The 14703-nt window shown below is 39.1% G+C and overlaps 2 protein-coding genes across 3 annotated transcripts in view; one reads left to right on the top strand and one right to left on the bottom strand.

Moving 5' to 3' along the window:
• Positions 1-35: 35 nt before the first annotated feature.
• Positions 36-5067, top strand: LOC139462564 (small ribosomal subunit protein eS10-like). Its single transcript, XM_071244388.1, has 4 exons — positions 36-101; positions 1318-1459; positions 3949-4123; positions 4865-5067. Exons 2-4 carry the CDS (start codon positions 1319-1321, stop codon positions 5032-5034), a joined length of 486 nt encoding a protein of 161 aa, XP_071100489.1. The 5' UTR covers positions 36-101; position 1318; the 3' UTR covers positions 5035-5067.
• A 481-nt stretch (positions 5068-5548) lies between these two features.
• The window catches only part of LOC139462563 (uncharacterized), a 57741-nt gene continuing 48586 nt past the window's right edge, over positions 5549-14703 (bottom strand). For both annotated transcript variants that reach the window (XM_071244386.1, XM_071244387.1), the window contains exons 13-15: positions 14593-14683; positions 14271-14388; positions 5549-11952 (exon numbers count right to left, since the gene is read on the bottom strand). In XM_071244386.1, coding sequence (XP_071100487.1) covers positions 11748-11952; positions 14271-14388; positions 14593-14683 — 414 coding nt within the window. In that variant the 3' untranslated portion in view covers positions 5549-11747. The remainder of the gene's footprint in view (positions 11953-14270; positions 14389-14592; positions 14684-14703) is intronic.

Here is a 14703-nt window from a genome sequence, read left to right as displayed (position 1 = left end):
CTTTTATTGTGTTTTTGTCCGGATTTTAAACGTCTCGCAAACTCTCGCTCACCTAACGCGAAAAGTTCCTCTTCCGGTTTGAGGCCATCACTACCCGTCAAGTATGTTTTACTTGGAAAATAAATCTGGCAAAATCTGCTTTTTAAGAGTACCATCATGTTCCATAATCCTTCTATGTGTTAATGAAACATTAAACTCTTAGTAAAAATAGTCTTACCTTTAAAAGTATTCAAATTATTGGTCAACTGGCTGTATGAAAACACATGTCTATATAGATTTATCAGTGAAAGACACACGAAGACATGTTTACACGATGAAATTAACGTTGTATTGGACAAGACAGCGTATTATTATTAGGTGTTTGTATAATGTACGCTCTTTCCTTGCAGGTTGTTTCTTTTGGGAATTGTAGGGAATAGATTTGACTAATCGTGGTGAAATCAGTAGACCACAATTTTCAAAGATAAATTCTCCATTGAATATCACAACCACATTTTCCAGCTTTTATGAACTTTGATCATCACGATCATGCTCTGAAACTTAGACAAGCGACTTTGTGTATGCAGGCAAACTATAAATACGCTAAAGAAATGTATCAACAAGATCGTCCGTAGTTCACATGGGCTTGTAAAATTTCTGACATTATACATTTGTCTTGGTCTGCATTATTGGTGTGTTGCAAACAAAGTACTTACCCAAAGGAAAAGATAGTGAACTAGGTTACTAAGACATACACTTGTGATTTCAGTTTTTGAAACACTAGCATACTGATCAGTGCAGATGTTTATGATCATTTTTTTTCTGTTCATTGATCATTAATGTAGTCTTTAAAATTGTAGCTGTCTAGAGCTCCGCTATCTGACATTAACTGGTTGAAACTTGTACAAGAACTCGTTCTGACAGTAACAGTCTTATAGAGCCTGATGCTGACTTTGCTGAGCTTCTGTTTGTCAAAGTGGACATTGAAAAATACTGTAGTAACACATATATATTCCTCATGTTACCATGCATGGTTACCAAGAAGTGTTCCTCAAAGTTCACTTAGATATTTCATCCATAATCTTATCTTCACTTAAATATTTCAGTTGAAAATGTATTTTGTCATGAACTGGAAATTATTATAGCTATTTTATTCCATTCCTGTATCAGTGCTTGTGTTTTACTACTTTAAGCAATATTAATCAAAATATTAAAAATGTTTGATGAATCTTGGCTTTTCCTGAGACATATGAAATGATAATTGCAGAAAAAGGTGTTACGTTGTACATAAACCTAATGATTAACAATCCATTAATAATATACTTTCTTGTCTTTCAGAATGTTGATGCCCAAAAAGAACCGTGTGGCTATCTATGAATACCTTTTCAAGGAGGGGGTTATGGTTGCAAAGAAAGATTTCTTTGCTCCTAAACACCCTGATGTTGATGTGCCCAACCTCCATGTCATCAAAGCTTGCACAGTAAGTTTGGTTACATCTTCAGTGTTTGTTATGTTTGTGTGTGTCATTGTGCCCCACATGATTATGTAGCAGGAGTTGAGTCATCTACCGGTGTCGATATGTTTTAACTGTTGATAATAATACTTTTATCATCCAAAACTGGCTCCCAAAGGAGATATTGTTTGGGTGAGATCAAGCGATATCTATATTGTAGATATCGCTGCAATGAAATGTGCAGATCATTGTGATATCATTGGTTAATGGTTATCATGACGTCACAATCAAATGACATCACTAATGGCTCTCCTACTGAAGCTGTTAGCAGTACTTTTTCACGCTATGATATGAGTGTATTCCCTTTGTTTTAGTAAACCTAGACATGTAAACACTCACTTTTGACATATACACTGTGCAAGATAACAGTGATTAATCAATCACTGTATTTTCTGTTAATCCTTTAATGACTAGGAACGATCTGTTGATATACAAAAATGTAAATCAACTGATTATTCATCTCTTGCTGGGCTGTCACGTGCATATTACATAACACACATTTCACCTCACTTCAAACCTTGATTTAGATTGAATAATTACCCCAGACACAATAAATGCCAAATGGGAACCTTTGTCATGTATTCTGAGTGGTGCTACCGCTAATTGTACCTGTAATAAATTCATTAACTGAGCATCAAGTGAATGACGACAAATACACAAGTGGAGAGTTATACCAGAAAACGTGGATGACAACAAGGGAGTAGTAATTGTATTATCGATGCAATCCAAAATCCGAAAATGCTTTCACTGCATGGTATTAAACTTTAACAATCAGGGGTATTTCCAAATGACGACATCCAATAAGCTCTGCCGTTCTTTTTGTCTGTTTGTTTAGGCTGAAGAAATTAATAAACATCCACCCTTTGTTGAAATCTTTCTAGATCATGGTTAACCAATCCAGGTTCAAAAATTAGTAAAACAAATATTGTCCCAAGTTTATTTTGCTGTCCTTGCAGACGGTAGCCCAGTCTCTTGTCACGCTCAGTTGCGTTGCGTATCATCCGGGTACTCACTGGGAAAAAACAATAACAAAGGCAACAATCAGTCCCGGGGAATTACTTTAGATCAGTGCCCCTTTAAGACACTGCTTATTACTGTCTACAAACTGAAAAAGATACGATAAATCAAATTTCACCCTTGTCTCCTGATATCAAATATATCATCACTCGTATATATATTTGATATCAAAAGACACTCGGGTGAGATTCTCTATGTATTGATACTAGATTTATAATTCACCCTCACAGAAACATCAACATTTATTAATATTACCATGCTAAAGATGGACAGTGAGAAGGCCAGTGTTCAGAAGGCAGAGAATCACTTTATATTTTTTGATGGTTAATCTTAGTTCATAAGATAGCATTAAATTGGTTAAATGCAGGTGTACAAAGTTAATTTTTATCAGTACACATACAGAATATGAATTGTATGTTGTACTTTTTGAGTCGATACCGATGCTAAAGTTGCCTAGCAATGACACCCCTAGGCCATGTAGACATGCAAGACTCATCCCATGGATGACATCCTTATCTTGTCAGCCTTTATGGTCATGTGGAGAAGGCATTCAACCTCAGATGAGAAGGTCCAGGGTTCGAATCCCAACACTGGACTCAAACATCTCATCACTTATTACCACTACCAGCCTTCAAAATTCCTGCTAGTCTGCCTGTCAGAGCCTACGAAATTGTGCTGTGCACAAGTAAAAATTCAGTTACATCGTAAACATTTCTGTCTTGTTCAAGCACAACTAGCTACGAACTCTAGAGGACCAGTGAAATAAGGTTTACAGCATGTACACTAGTCTCAAAATTCAACATCAAAGGCTAAAATACAACAACTTGTTAGCCTGGTGCAGTCTTGATCATGTACAGACCACTGATCATCCTGATATTCCAAGAATATTGCTGACTGTGGCAGTAAATACTCACTCTCTCACTCTGCCATAACACAGAAAGTAAAACAGCCATGATGAATTGTAGTGGAGACATTACATTGCTAGTATTAGTAACATCTATTTTTAGTAGTGTCAAATTGTTTCAGCTAGAGACAAATGGAGTTGGGCCATTTCCCGTTAATTTAGCAAATGTTTATGGGACATTCTTCTATATCATTACCAAATTTGGCCAAAAATGTTCGAGGACTTGAGTGATATTTGAATGAGAACCAATGTCCTTGAAAAAGAAATCTGTGAAGCGCTGCAGAATCATGTTCCGTAAACCTTTCCTTACCAGCCTGATTGTGCTTCTTCTTTTTTTATCTTTGAACAAGCTTCACACCATTGTGATACAAATATATTATGCAGCTAATGTATCATTAAATTAATATGATATTTGATACGCCAATGCACTGGTGAGTCTTTCAAAAGTATAGTTTGCAAGAAACATTACCTACCAATGTCTCAAGTACAGTAATTATTTCATTGTGTTTTACCGTAATTCATGTTACCTTTCCAGAGTTTGAAATCAAAGGGCTTTGTGCGAGAACAGTTTGCATGGCGTCACTTCTACTGGTACTTGACTAATGAAGGTATCCAGTATCTGAGGGATTTCCTCCACCTGCCAGCTGAGATCGTCCCTGCCACACTGAAACGCCAGACCCGACCAGAGACGGCAAGACCTAGGCCAAAGGGTATGTTATTTAGTTACAAATGCTTGTTCATGCTTAGTATGCTCAGTAGACATGGTAGACTGCCTCTGTGATCTAGTGGTTAGAGCGTCTGCCTGGAGAGCGTAAGGTCGGTGGTTTGTTCACTGGCTGTCATACCAAGACAGTAAAAGATGGTACTTGTTGTTACCCTGCCTGGTGCTCGGCATTTAGGGAATAATACAAGAACAGATTGACGCAGTCAGTATATTTTCTATCCAACACAAAATGTTGTAACAAAGATATAGCTAGTTGAAGGTGTATGATTATGAATTCTTAGACCCAGAAGGATCCTGTGTTGTGAATCCACTCAGCCTCCATCTTCCAGTGTATCAGGTCTCCCTTTCTATTTTGATGAATACCACGGACCCCTTTGCTACCATAGTTTTGTTTTGAGTCTATTTTTATGCTATATTTACCGTCAGCACATTTATCACTTGTGGACAAAGTTATTGATGATATAGATGGAAGTTGTGACATCACTTCCCAAAGAAAGGTATATGAGCAATTATGATTTATTGCACTTGATCACCAAGGATTTTTTTTGTCAGCTTTTATATCTGGTTAGTAATTTTGCTTGAACATGTTGAACAGAAAATTAAGGTTTATTGCCTAAACAGGTTTTTGGTAAGATTTGCCTCAGTGTTAGTAATAGTAGCAGTAGTTATATCTTGGTGTCAGCTCTGTTTCTTCCTGGTATCATCATTGAATGAATTTGTGTTTCAGCTGCTGAGCCAGGCGGCCGACCCGGGATGGACCGCGACAGGCAGGAGTACAGAAAGGCAGGCCCACCCGGCGCCGGAGACAAGAAGTCAGATGTTGGCGCCGGTGCAACGCAGGAGTTCCAGTTCAGAGGTGGCTTCGGTCGCGGTCGGGGTGGTCCACCAAGGGAATAGACACTTGTACATGTAATAAACTTCTGGTGGGAATTTTCTTGTCAGTTGTGATTTGACCTACAGCAGGGAAGCTGACAATGTTGTTTGGAGAAAACCGTCTTCTTCTGGTGTTGCACATTGGTCATGATTTCCAGATTTATCATCTGTTCCCTGCAGTGATTTCAAATTTCTGGAATATTTTGTAGTCCGTCAGTTTAACTTTAATTATCCTCAAATTCATGTAATCACATTTACACACATCAAAATGTTTGCCTGTGCCTTAACAGAAACCAATTTTTAGGACATTCTTGGACTATACAACATCTGATTTGAGAGGGACTTTGCATGCCAGGATCTGCCCAGTTTATGATCCTTGGTCCGTCAGCTCCACAACCATGGGTTTCACCATAGTGATAAAGGTGTATGACCCATTAACTTCGGGTTCCCCCTCACATTATGCTGACGTGCACGGCTATAACTGAACTGTAGCTGTAGCTGAACAAAATATCTAATCTTGAATACAAACAATGAGTGGTTGTAAAACTTTCCTTTTATTAAATAAAAGCTGCTCTTCAGCACATGACCAAGGCTAGATCTTGGCGACTCGTACATTAATTCACAACATTACTGATAGAATTCAAGAGTTAATGAACTTAAAACAATTCTAACATTAACTCGGCTACGCAACCTTGAAGTAAAGCACCATGGCCCCAATCCACCAACCAATCTTAGCACAAAGGTGATCGGAACTCAAGTTCTTTAACATAGGCTTATCATCATCAGCGCTAAGATTGCTTGTGGAACAGACCCATGTGATTAGGGATTAATAAGTAGTTTAGTTCATGCATTTTTGAAAGCAGGGGCTTGATTTGGTTATTTGAATTTTCTAGAGCTTTATATAATGCCCAGTACAAAATTAGTGAGTTGCCTTTATATTTATGTCATAAATAGTTTACATGGAAGTTTAACATGAAACAAACAGAAAATGCCTTAAATCAGTTGGTCAAAATCAATGTATTCTGACCGATGTTCATTAACATGGCTTAACAAATTCATTATTTCCTCTGACTTCATAATCACTGTCTTTAAGTTTGATAATTATCTTCTGTGTGTAGTATGTTCCAATTCCATGCCATACATTGTCTACATTATACATAAATAACATATGAACATACTATTTTCTTCACAACATCCATACAAGAATAAATATAATTGTTTTTACCCACAGGATTTAAACATCTGGAAATCTCCTTCATTGCATATATAAAGAGAATACAATTATAACACTTATCCACACATTGGTGTAAAATAATTTAAAAAGTTCAATGAAACCAATGGCGTGCCATAATAACCCTTTTCATATTAACAGAAAAATATTTTACAATCTTTTTCATGTAAACAAGATAAAAAAGTTCCGATGATATAATGGAAACATCCTCCAAGGCCTATTTGTATCGCTGTATTGAGATCAGATCTACATGCAACAACATTCTCGTGCACATGAATTAGAGTATATATCAGATCTGTGGTTGCACCACATACGACTAATGTCAACAAACAGTTTGATCATAGTCTTTTCCTATGCAGATGTACACGTAAGTAACAGTTAAGCACCATCAAAGCTTCACAGGCCCCTGTCAACCATGACCAGGGTTGTTCAGAAATTCATACAGCCACACACTGACAGCCACACAATTGCCAGCATGTACGTTGACATCCCAGTAACAGAGGACAAGTATCAGTACTTTGTCGGGTTGTAAAGGTGGGTACTGAGAACGAAGGGCCAGGCAAAGGCAAGCCCTATACTCTCACCTGTTCCCTTATGAGGGCAGACTTCCTTTTTTAGGTTTACAGATGTGGGGCCCACAAATTAAGGTAGGTAGGTTGAAGAAATATAAAACTCAATTCCATTTCTTTTTGGTGTTTTCCTAAATTGTAAAGTAGGTAGGGGCAAAACAGTGGGGGAGGGAGGAAAAGGACAAAAACAACATGTCCTGGCTGGATGCTGTTGTCAGTACATGGTTTTTATCACATAGCTGTTTTTGGGTCAACGAATTCGTAGACCAAGGTTTTAAAAAAGTCTGGTCTCAGATATCATTGTACTTTTGTCAAACACCCATAGGACCAGAGCTTTTAGCTGCACAAAGAGTCCATAGAATAGTTGTATCATTCAGTTCACAATCCTGTAATGCCAAACACCATTCTATACCTAATGCCGGACAGTCCCATTCCTTGTGTAATAAATACTCCTCATAGCACCAAATATCAACATAAAATTGGTGGTTCCTGACACTGTTTATATTTTATTTTTTAAGATCACACATTTGTCTGAAAATAAAATAGGTAGAATTGGACCATGGCCATCCACATGAATAGACCAGATGCATGAGCAGAGAAATATGAACACCCAGAGTCTCCATGTAATCTCACACCACTACGACCATGCATAAGACATGTGCTGCCATAAGTACACATTCCTTGTGTAACAGTTGCTTTGAATCACAGATAGAGTAATAAACTTAAAGAAATGAAAATAAAGATCACTCTGAGCAATTTGAACACACGACATCGGGTTCATGCAGGCATGGAACATGTTTCATTAATGTAGTACAAAACAAATCTGTAATTAGAAGTCTTGCATTGTGATGAACAAATAATATTTTCATAAACAATTAGAAACTAAATATTTGCTTTGAAAATTTGTTTCTTCCTTTTCATACACTGACACTCTGAAAAAGGAAGAGCTTCTTACAACAGTGTCACGTCCATCCTTTTGGACGATGGGATTTCCCTTGAGACTAGTTTCAGAACAATGATGTATTTGAATTAAATTCAGTTGTTAAGATTAAAATTTTGTCATAGTAAAAGCATCAATTCTGATAGCCAACCATATGTGTCTATTATGATCAAATGTAAAGAGAGGCTGCAATTTCTTTTAACGGTATAACTTTCACAAATACTGATGGACTTATACTGATTCAGTGCATTTCATTAAACATTATTTCCACAGTAATGATATCCAAGAAACATTACATCCAGCACTTAACAATATATAAATAAATTTCATTTACACCAATGAATATCACTCAAACATTAATAAATGCATTCAGAATGGTTATCTGAACCACGGTCAAGCTGTTCTAAATGTAGACCTTTTTCTTTGAAAATTCTACTTGTTTTCATGGATGCCTGCATGGACCATGTGACAGTATGCCTGGAATGAAAGAAGTGATAAAGACGGGAAGGTATAAAAATCTGCAAAGCCATCCCCTGCCTGCAACAATTTCTTCAAATACACTGTTGGAACATTATTAGAAATAAAATCAGCCAACAATGAAATACATCAACATAAACTAAAACATATACAAAATGCTTCTCTCAATGTCTAGTTTAAACTGTGCTTATGTGATATTTACATAGCATAACAGGAACAGTGAAATACATTTTTCCATCGCTCAAAATATATAGAAATATACATTTAAGATCAGTTATTGAAATATACATATGCATGTACTTGAGATTACCCCAGAGTATCAATCAGGGTCACCAATGTGCTCCTGTAAACGTTCAGCTCGGAGAGTGTATACAGCATAGCACCTATATATGGACATTGAACAGAAGCACCCGAGTTTAATATACCTATGTAGTAGGTAGCTGTATACAGACAAGTAGCTGTCAGTGCTTAGGCAAGCAGGTATATACTTTTGAAAATACTGTACAATTTGTTTCGGTAGATATATACTGCAAAACAAAATCATTAAAAATACAAGTATCTTAAACTTTGACTCGTGATTTATAACGTGGAGACTTTAAACATAAGGCTGAAAGGCACAGAAAGCCACACATAGAATATTATAGAATCTCAGATTAGATCTTGGCTGCAAACAGATCTTGTGGTGAACATTTTGAGATTATATTTTCATATACACCAGTAAGTGAACATGAGTTGTGGAGGGAAGTTGATATGTCAAGATAATACACTACATTCCTCAATCACCTGTCAATACATACAGGCACTTTGCAGTGTAGTCACTAATTTTAGTCTTCAGCAACCCATGCTTGCCGCAAGAGGCGACGACTAGGCTTATCATAAGAGGCAACTAACAGGATCAGGTGGTCAGGCCCGCTGACCTGATGGATGCATGTCATCGTATACCGAGTCTGGCGTTAAACAACAAACAAACAATATTTTTAACCAACCAATCAAGCCTCAGCCTGGTTCAAGCAAGAAAGTATACGAGTGCTCTGACCAGTGAGTGCTCAGATTACATCTGCGATATCTCCTGTACCATGGTCTTGTTGCCTCCACAATTGGCTTCAATATCAGGCAACAGTAGGTTCCCACAATATTCACGCACAAAGTTGGGCTCATTTCACTTCCATGAGTGAAAGACCGCCTCCGTGGTCGAGGGATAGAGCCTCCGCCCAGAGAGCGGAAGGTCCTAGGTTCGACCCCCAGCCGCATCATACCAAAAGAGGTTAAAAGAAGGTACTTATTGTTACCCTGCCTGGCACTCGGCATTAAGGGACTAAAACAAGGACTGGTCAGAGTGGGGTATTCATGTTAAACTGCGGCATGGTATCTCAGTGGTCTAGCACCATAAAATCAGCATTATTCCGGACTGGTACACAAGACATGCACACGCACACATCACTGTGTAAGTGCTATAATCTTGGGCACGACTTTTCACCTAACCTCACTTCCATGAGTTATACACTGCCCCCTCTTGCAGCTGAATGAACATAACGTGGTGGCCGTATGTATTCAGGGGTGATGGAGGAATAGGGGTGAAGTATTGAATAGGACAAAAATTGTGATATCAGTATTAAGTCAGTAAGAAGTATACGATATAGACACAAAGTGAGTGGTTTTGACACCAAGCTCAGAAACAACACAGGTTCCAACAAAACAATATTTGTAAAGAATCAATAAAAAATAAAACAAGATTTTAAAAGTTTAAAATAAGAAACTCAATTTAAGACAAAATGGGTGATTTCGCAACAAAGTAAATCCTTTATGGAAAGCAGTATATAACCTGGCAGCATCAATATGAAATAATAAACACATGAACACAAGGAAATTGTTTTAACAAATATGAGAACATAAAATACACAACCAATGACTATGGAATCAACACTGGGAACAGGACAAAATAATTATAAACCTACAAAACCGACGTTCACATAATGAGTGTGTATCAAACACTCAACTTTTACTTTTCAGGATTTCATAGCAATTCCTGAGTACCGGTATGCCGTTAAGACAAAGTAACAATTAATCATCAAATTTACATCATAATGACTTCGAAATATTGAAAAAGAGCAATCCAGCAATCACTGAGTTGAACATCTGACTACATGAAAGACAAAGTGTTTCCTTAAGTCTTCACTAATACAATCTTGTACATATATTTCAGGAAGAAAATGGATCATAAAGATATAAATATTTTCACAAGTCATAATTTGACTTAGAGTATTCAAAATTTAAAAGCTACCATTATTTTGGTATGAGAAGATCGGAAGGCTATTCCTGATTATTTTTCATAACGTACAGTTTAGGGTACAAGTTATTCAAGTAGGAAATGCCAATGTCATTGCGTGCAGGCACACCCCATAGCCCTAGGCTCAGTGCCATCAAACCTTGAGGCACTGGGGAGTGGCCATGAAGGGTCTTGTGGTTATCCTAAGGCCTTATATTATTTTAGTTGGTTTACGAGATTGACCAAAGAAACAAACCTGAAATTAGTATAAAAGGACACTTTTGACCATTTGAAACTTTTGTTTTACAATTAGGTGGAAAGAAAATACACACAAGATTTTTTCACCGTTGTTCATAAGAAAGGTCGCGTAATACGTATTTAAAAATTAAAACTTTATAATGGTGTCTTGCCATGTTAAAATTTGTTTGTTGATCAGTTGGTTGCAGTATTGATACAGAAGTTGAAATGAAACAAAACCACACATTTCGCCCCATACAATGAACTTTAGGCCAATTGTTTTGTTACCCAACTAAACCACCTAACCCTCTGTATTACACTGTTCATATTCTGACAACTGTACCATGTAGCAGCTTATTGCAATAATCATAATGCCCCTGCACTTCTCACCATTCACTCTCCCTGATATCATTGTTAGAATATATTGCCACCAGGTAACTCACTCACTCACTCCCCTATAAACTTCCCTCTGATGAACACAGTGTATTAAAGATAGTTTTGTTCATCTATGCATTGCTCAGATCTTCTACCTCTTCATAACATGACAGATCTATGGTTACAATAACTTCATTAAAAAAACGATGCATAACAGTACAAAAGATAAAAGAAGCTATATGTAGATGACAAAAAATCTGTTTGCGATTGTGATGAAGGTTACTGCTGCAATTATTACCTACCTTGGGGTGCTTCGTAAGAAGCTTGTTCTATATACAGTCTTTCGATACAATAACTTGTCTTGGCAGCCTGATGAACAGAAAGACTAAGAGACCCACACAGTATGAAGGCAACAGCTATTGTTTTCAATAAGGAAGGGAGACTACTCTTGCGGGCAAGATAGCAATGTTAATACTCAACATGCACACATATTTAGCAATGTTTTCACTGAGAAAACATAGGGCAACAATTGATTTACAAGTTATGTTAGTGAAGCATGGTGCACACAATCCTGTCAGAGTATGGGTAAGTAAATCTCAGTGTAGAGCTTCCACTCCAAGCAGTCTCCTGTGAGTTGCTGGTTCAGACAGAGCTGGGTTTGTGGACGAATCTTAGGACGAGGTAACCCAGCAGCCGGAACAAGCAGATGAAGAAAATGATCGGAAAGACATAGGCCCAGTAGGACGGCTGCACATCATAGAAGGACAAGACTTGGTAGTTGGTGATGGACGTTTCGTTAGTAGTCAGGCATGTTCTGAACTGGGAGGCCTCGCTGCTGGCTGCACATCTGGAACAGAACAGTCCCCGCTGTATTCTGTGATTCCATGGTCTTGGAATATTTTGCAGAAATGCCCACTCTGTCCAGAAATTTACCTATCTTGCAGAAAATCTTATTTTATGCAGAACTCATGCAGAATTTTGCATTTACCCGCTGCAGAATTCGTCAAATGCAGACGTTTTATTCCCAGAGAACTCCAGCACCAGGACACTTACTCTACAGTTCTATCCCCAGAGAACTCCAGCACCACGACACTTACTCTACAGCTTTATCCCTGGGGAACTCCAGCACCATGACACTTACTCTACAGTTCTATCCCCAGAGATCTCCAGCACCATGACACTTACTCTACAGCTTTATCCCCAGAGAACTCCAGCACCACGACACTTACTCTACAGTTTTATCCCTGGGGAACTCCAGCACCATGACACTTACTCTACAGTTTTATCCCCAGAGAACTCCAGCACAACGACACTTACTCTACAGTTTTATCCCCGGAGATCTCCAGCACCATGACACTTACTCTACAGCTTTATCCCCAGAGAACTCCAGCACCATGACACTTACTCTACAGTTTTATCCCTGGGGAACTCCAGCACCACGACACTTACTCTACAGTTTTATCCCCAGAGAACTCCAGCACCATGACACTTACTGTACAGTTTTATCCCCGGAGAACTCCAGCACCACGACACTTACTCTACAGTTCTATCCCCAGAGAACTCCAGCACAACGACACTTACTCTACAGTTTTATCCCCGGAGATCTCCAGCACCATGACACTTACTCTACAGTTTTATCCCTGGGGAACTCCAGCACAACAACACTTACTCTACAGTTTTATCCCCGGAGAACTCCAGCACCACAACACTTACTGTACAGTTTTATCCCCAGAGAACTCAAGCACCACAACACTTACTCTACAGTTTTATCCCCGGAGAACTCCAGCACCATGACACTTACTGTACAGTTTTATCCCCTGAGAACTCCAGCACCATGACACTTACTGTACAGTTTTATCCCCGGAGAACTCCAGCACCATGACACTTACTGTACAGTTTTATCCCCGGAGAACTCCAGCACCATGACACTTACTGTACAGTTTTATCCCCGGAGAACTCCAGCACCATGACACTTACTCTACAGTTTTATCCCCGGAGAACTCCAGTACCATGACACTTACTGTACAGTTTTATCCCCGGAGAACTCCAGCACCATGACACTTACTCTACAGTTTTATCCCCAGAGAACTCCAGCACAACGACACTTACTCTACAGTTTTATCCCCGGAGATCTCCAGCACCATGACACTTACTCTACAGCTTTATCCCCAGAGAACTCCAGCACCATGACACTTACTCTACAGTTTTATCCCTGGGGAACTCCAGCACCACGACACTTACTCTACAGTTTTATCCCCAGAGAACTCCAGCACCATGACACTTACTGTACAGTTTTATCCCCGGAGAACTCCAGCACCACGACACTTACTCTACAGTTCTATCCCCAGAGAACTCCAGCACAACGACACTTACTCTACAGTTTTATCCCCGGAGATCTCCAGCACCATGACACTTACTCTACAGTTTTATCCCTGGGGAACTCCAGCACAACAACACTTACTCTACAGTTTTATCCCCGGAGAACTCCAGCACCACAACACTTACTGTACAGTTTTATCCCCAGAGAACTCAAGCACCACAACACTTACTCTACAGTTTTATCCCCGGAGAACTCCAGCACCATGACACTTACTGTACAGTTTTATCCCCTGAGAACTCCAGCACCATGACACTTACTGTACAGTTTTATCCCCGGAGAACTCCAGCACCATGACACTTACTGTACAGTTTTATCCCCGGAGAACTCCAGCACCATGACACTTACTGTACAGTTTTATCCCCGGAGAACTCCAGCACCATGACACTTACTCTACAGTTTTATCCCCGGAGAACTCCAGTACCATGACACTTACTGTACAGTTTTATCCCCGGAGAACTCCAGCACCATGACACTTACTCTACAGTTTTATCCCCGGAGAACCTCAGCACCACGACACTTACTCTACAGTTTTATCCCCAGAGAACTCCAGCACCATGACACTTACTCTACAGTTTTATCCCCAGAGAACTCCAGCACCATGACACTTACTCTACAGTTTTATCCCCGGAGAACTCCAGCACCATGACACTTACTCTACAGTTTTATCCCCGGAGAACTCCAGCACCATGACACTTACTCTACAGTTTTATCCCCGGAGAACTCCAGCACCATGACACTTACTGTACAGTTTTATCCCCGGAGAACTCCAGCACCATGACACTTACTGTACAGTTTTATCCCCGGAGAACTCCAGCACCATGAGGCAGTGGAAGGTGTAGTGCAGGAAGGAGAAGTACTTGATCCAGTCCAACCAGAAGGGAAGATGGCGGGTATAGAAGCCACCTGGGGAGATTCAAGAAAAGACAAGGTATTATTGTGTCCATTTGAAATAGAAAAATTGTTTAGTCATGGAAAACTTATAACTATTGTTAGGAAAGTCATATTCAGCTAACTGACACGTTGTAAGATCTTAATCGAGATTGTATCAGGGTAAAAGATCTGATTGGCCTTCAAAGCCAGGTAAGAAGAGGAAGAGTCTACACCTACCAAGCAGCATAATGGCCATCATCACAAGGGTCGCGATGGACATAGCCTTCTGAAAGTCCATGAACACAATCCCCAGGAACAAACCAATACTCTGCAAAACAAACAATTAAA

The sequence above is a fragment of the Haliotis cracherodii genome, unplaced genomic scaffold (assembly GCF_022045235.1).
Source record: "Haliotis cracherodii isolate W230 unplaced genomic scaffold, xgHalCrac1.p SCAF_15, whole genome shotgun sequence".
NCBI lineage: Eukaryota > Metazoa > Mollusca > Gastropoda > Lepetellida > Haliotidae > Haliotis > Haliotis cracherodii.
Note: the sequence above shows the minus strand (reverse complement) of the source record. Positions and strands in the feature narration are given on the sequence as shown.

Excerpts from the sequence above, each read along its gene's own strand:
- LOC139462564 (XM_071244388.1), top strand. The coding sequence starts at position 1,319 with ATGTTGATGCCCAAAAAGAACCGTGTGGCTATCTATGAATACCTTTTC. Across the intron at positions 1,460-3,948 it reads ATGTCATCAAAGCTTGCACA|AGTTTGAAATCAAAGGGCTT; the intron begins GTAAGTTTGGTT and ends TTACCTTTCCAG. Across the intron at positions 4,124-4,864 it reads GGCAAGACCTAGGCCAAAGG|CTGCTGAGCCAGGCGGCCGA; the intron begins GTATGTTATTTA and ends TTTGTGTTTCAG.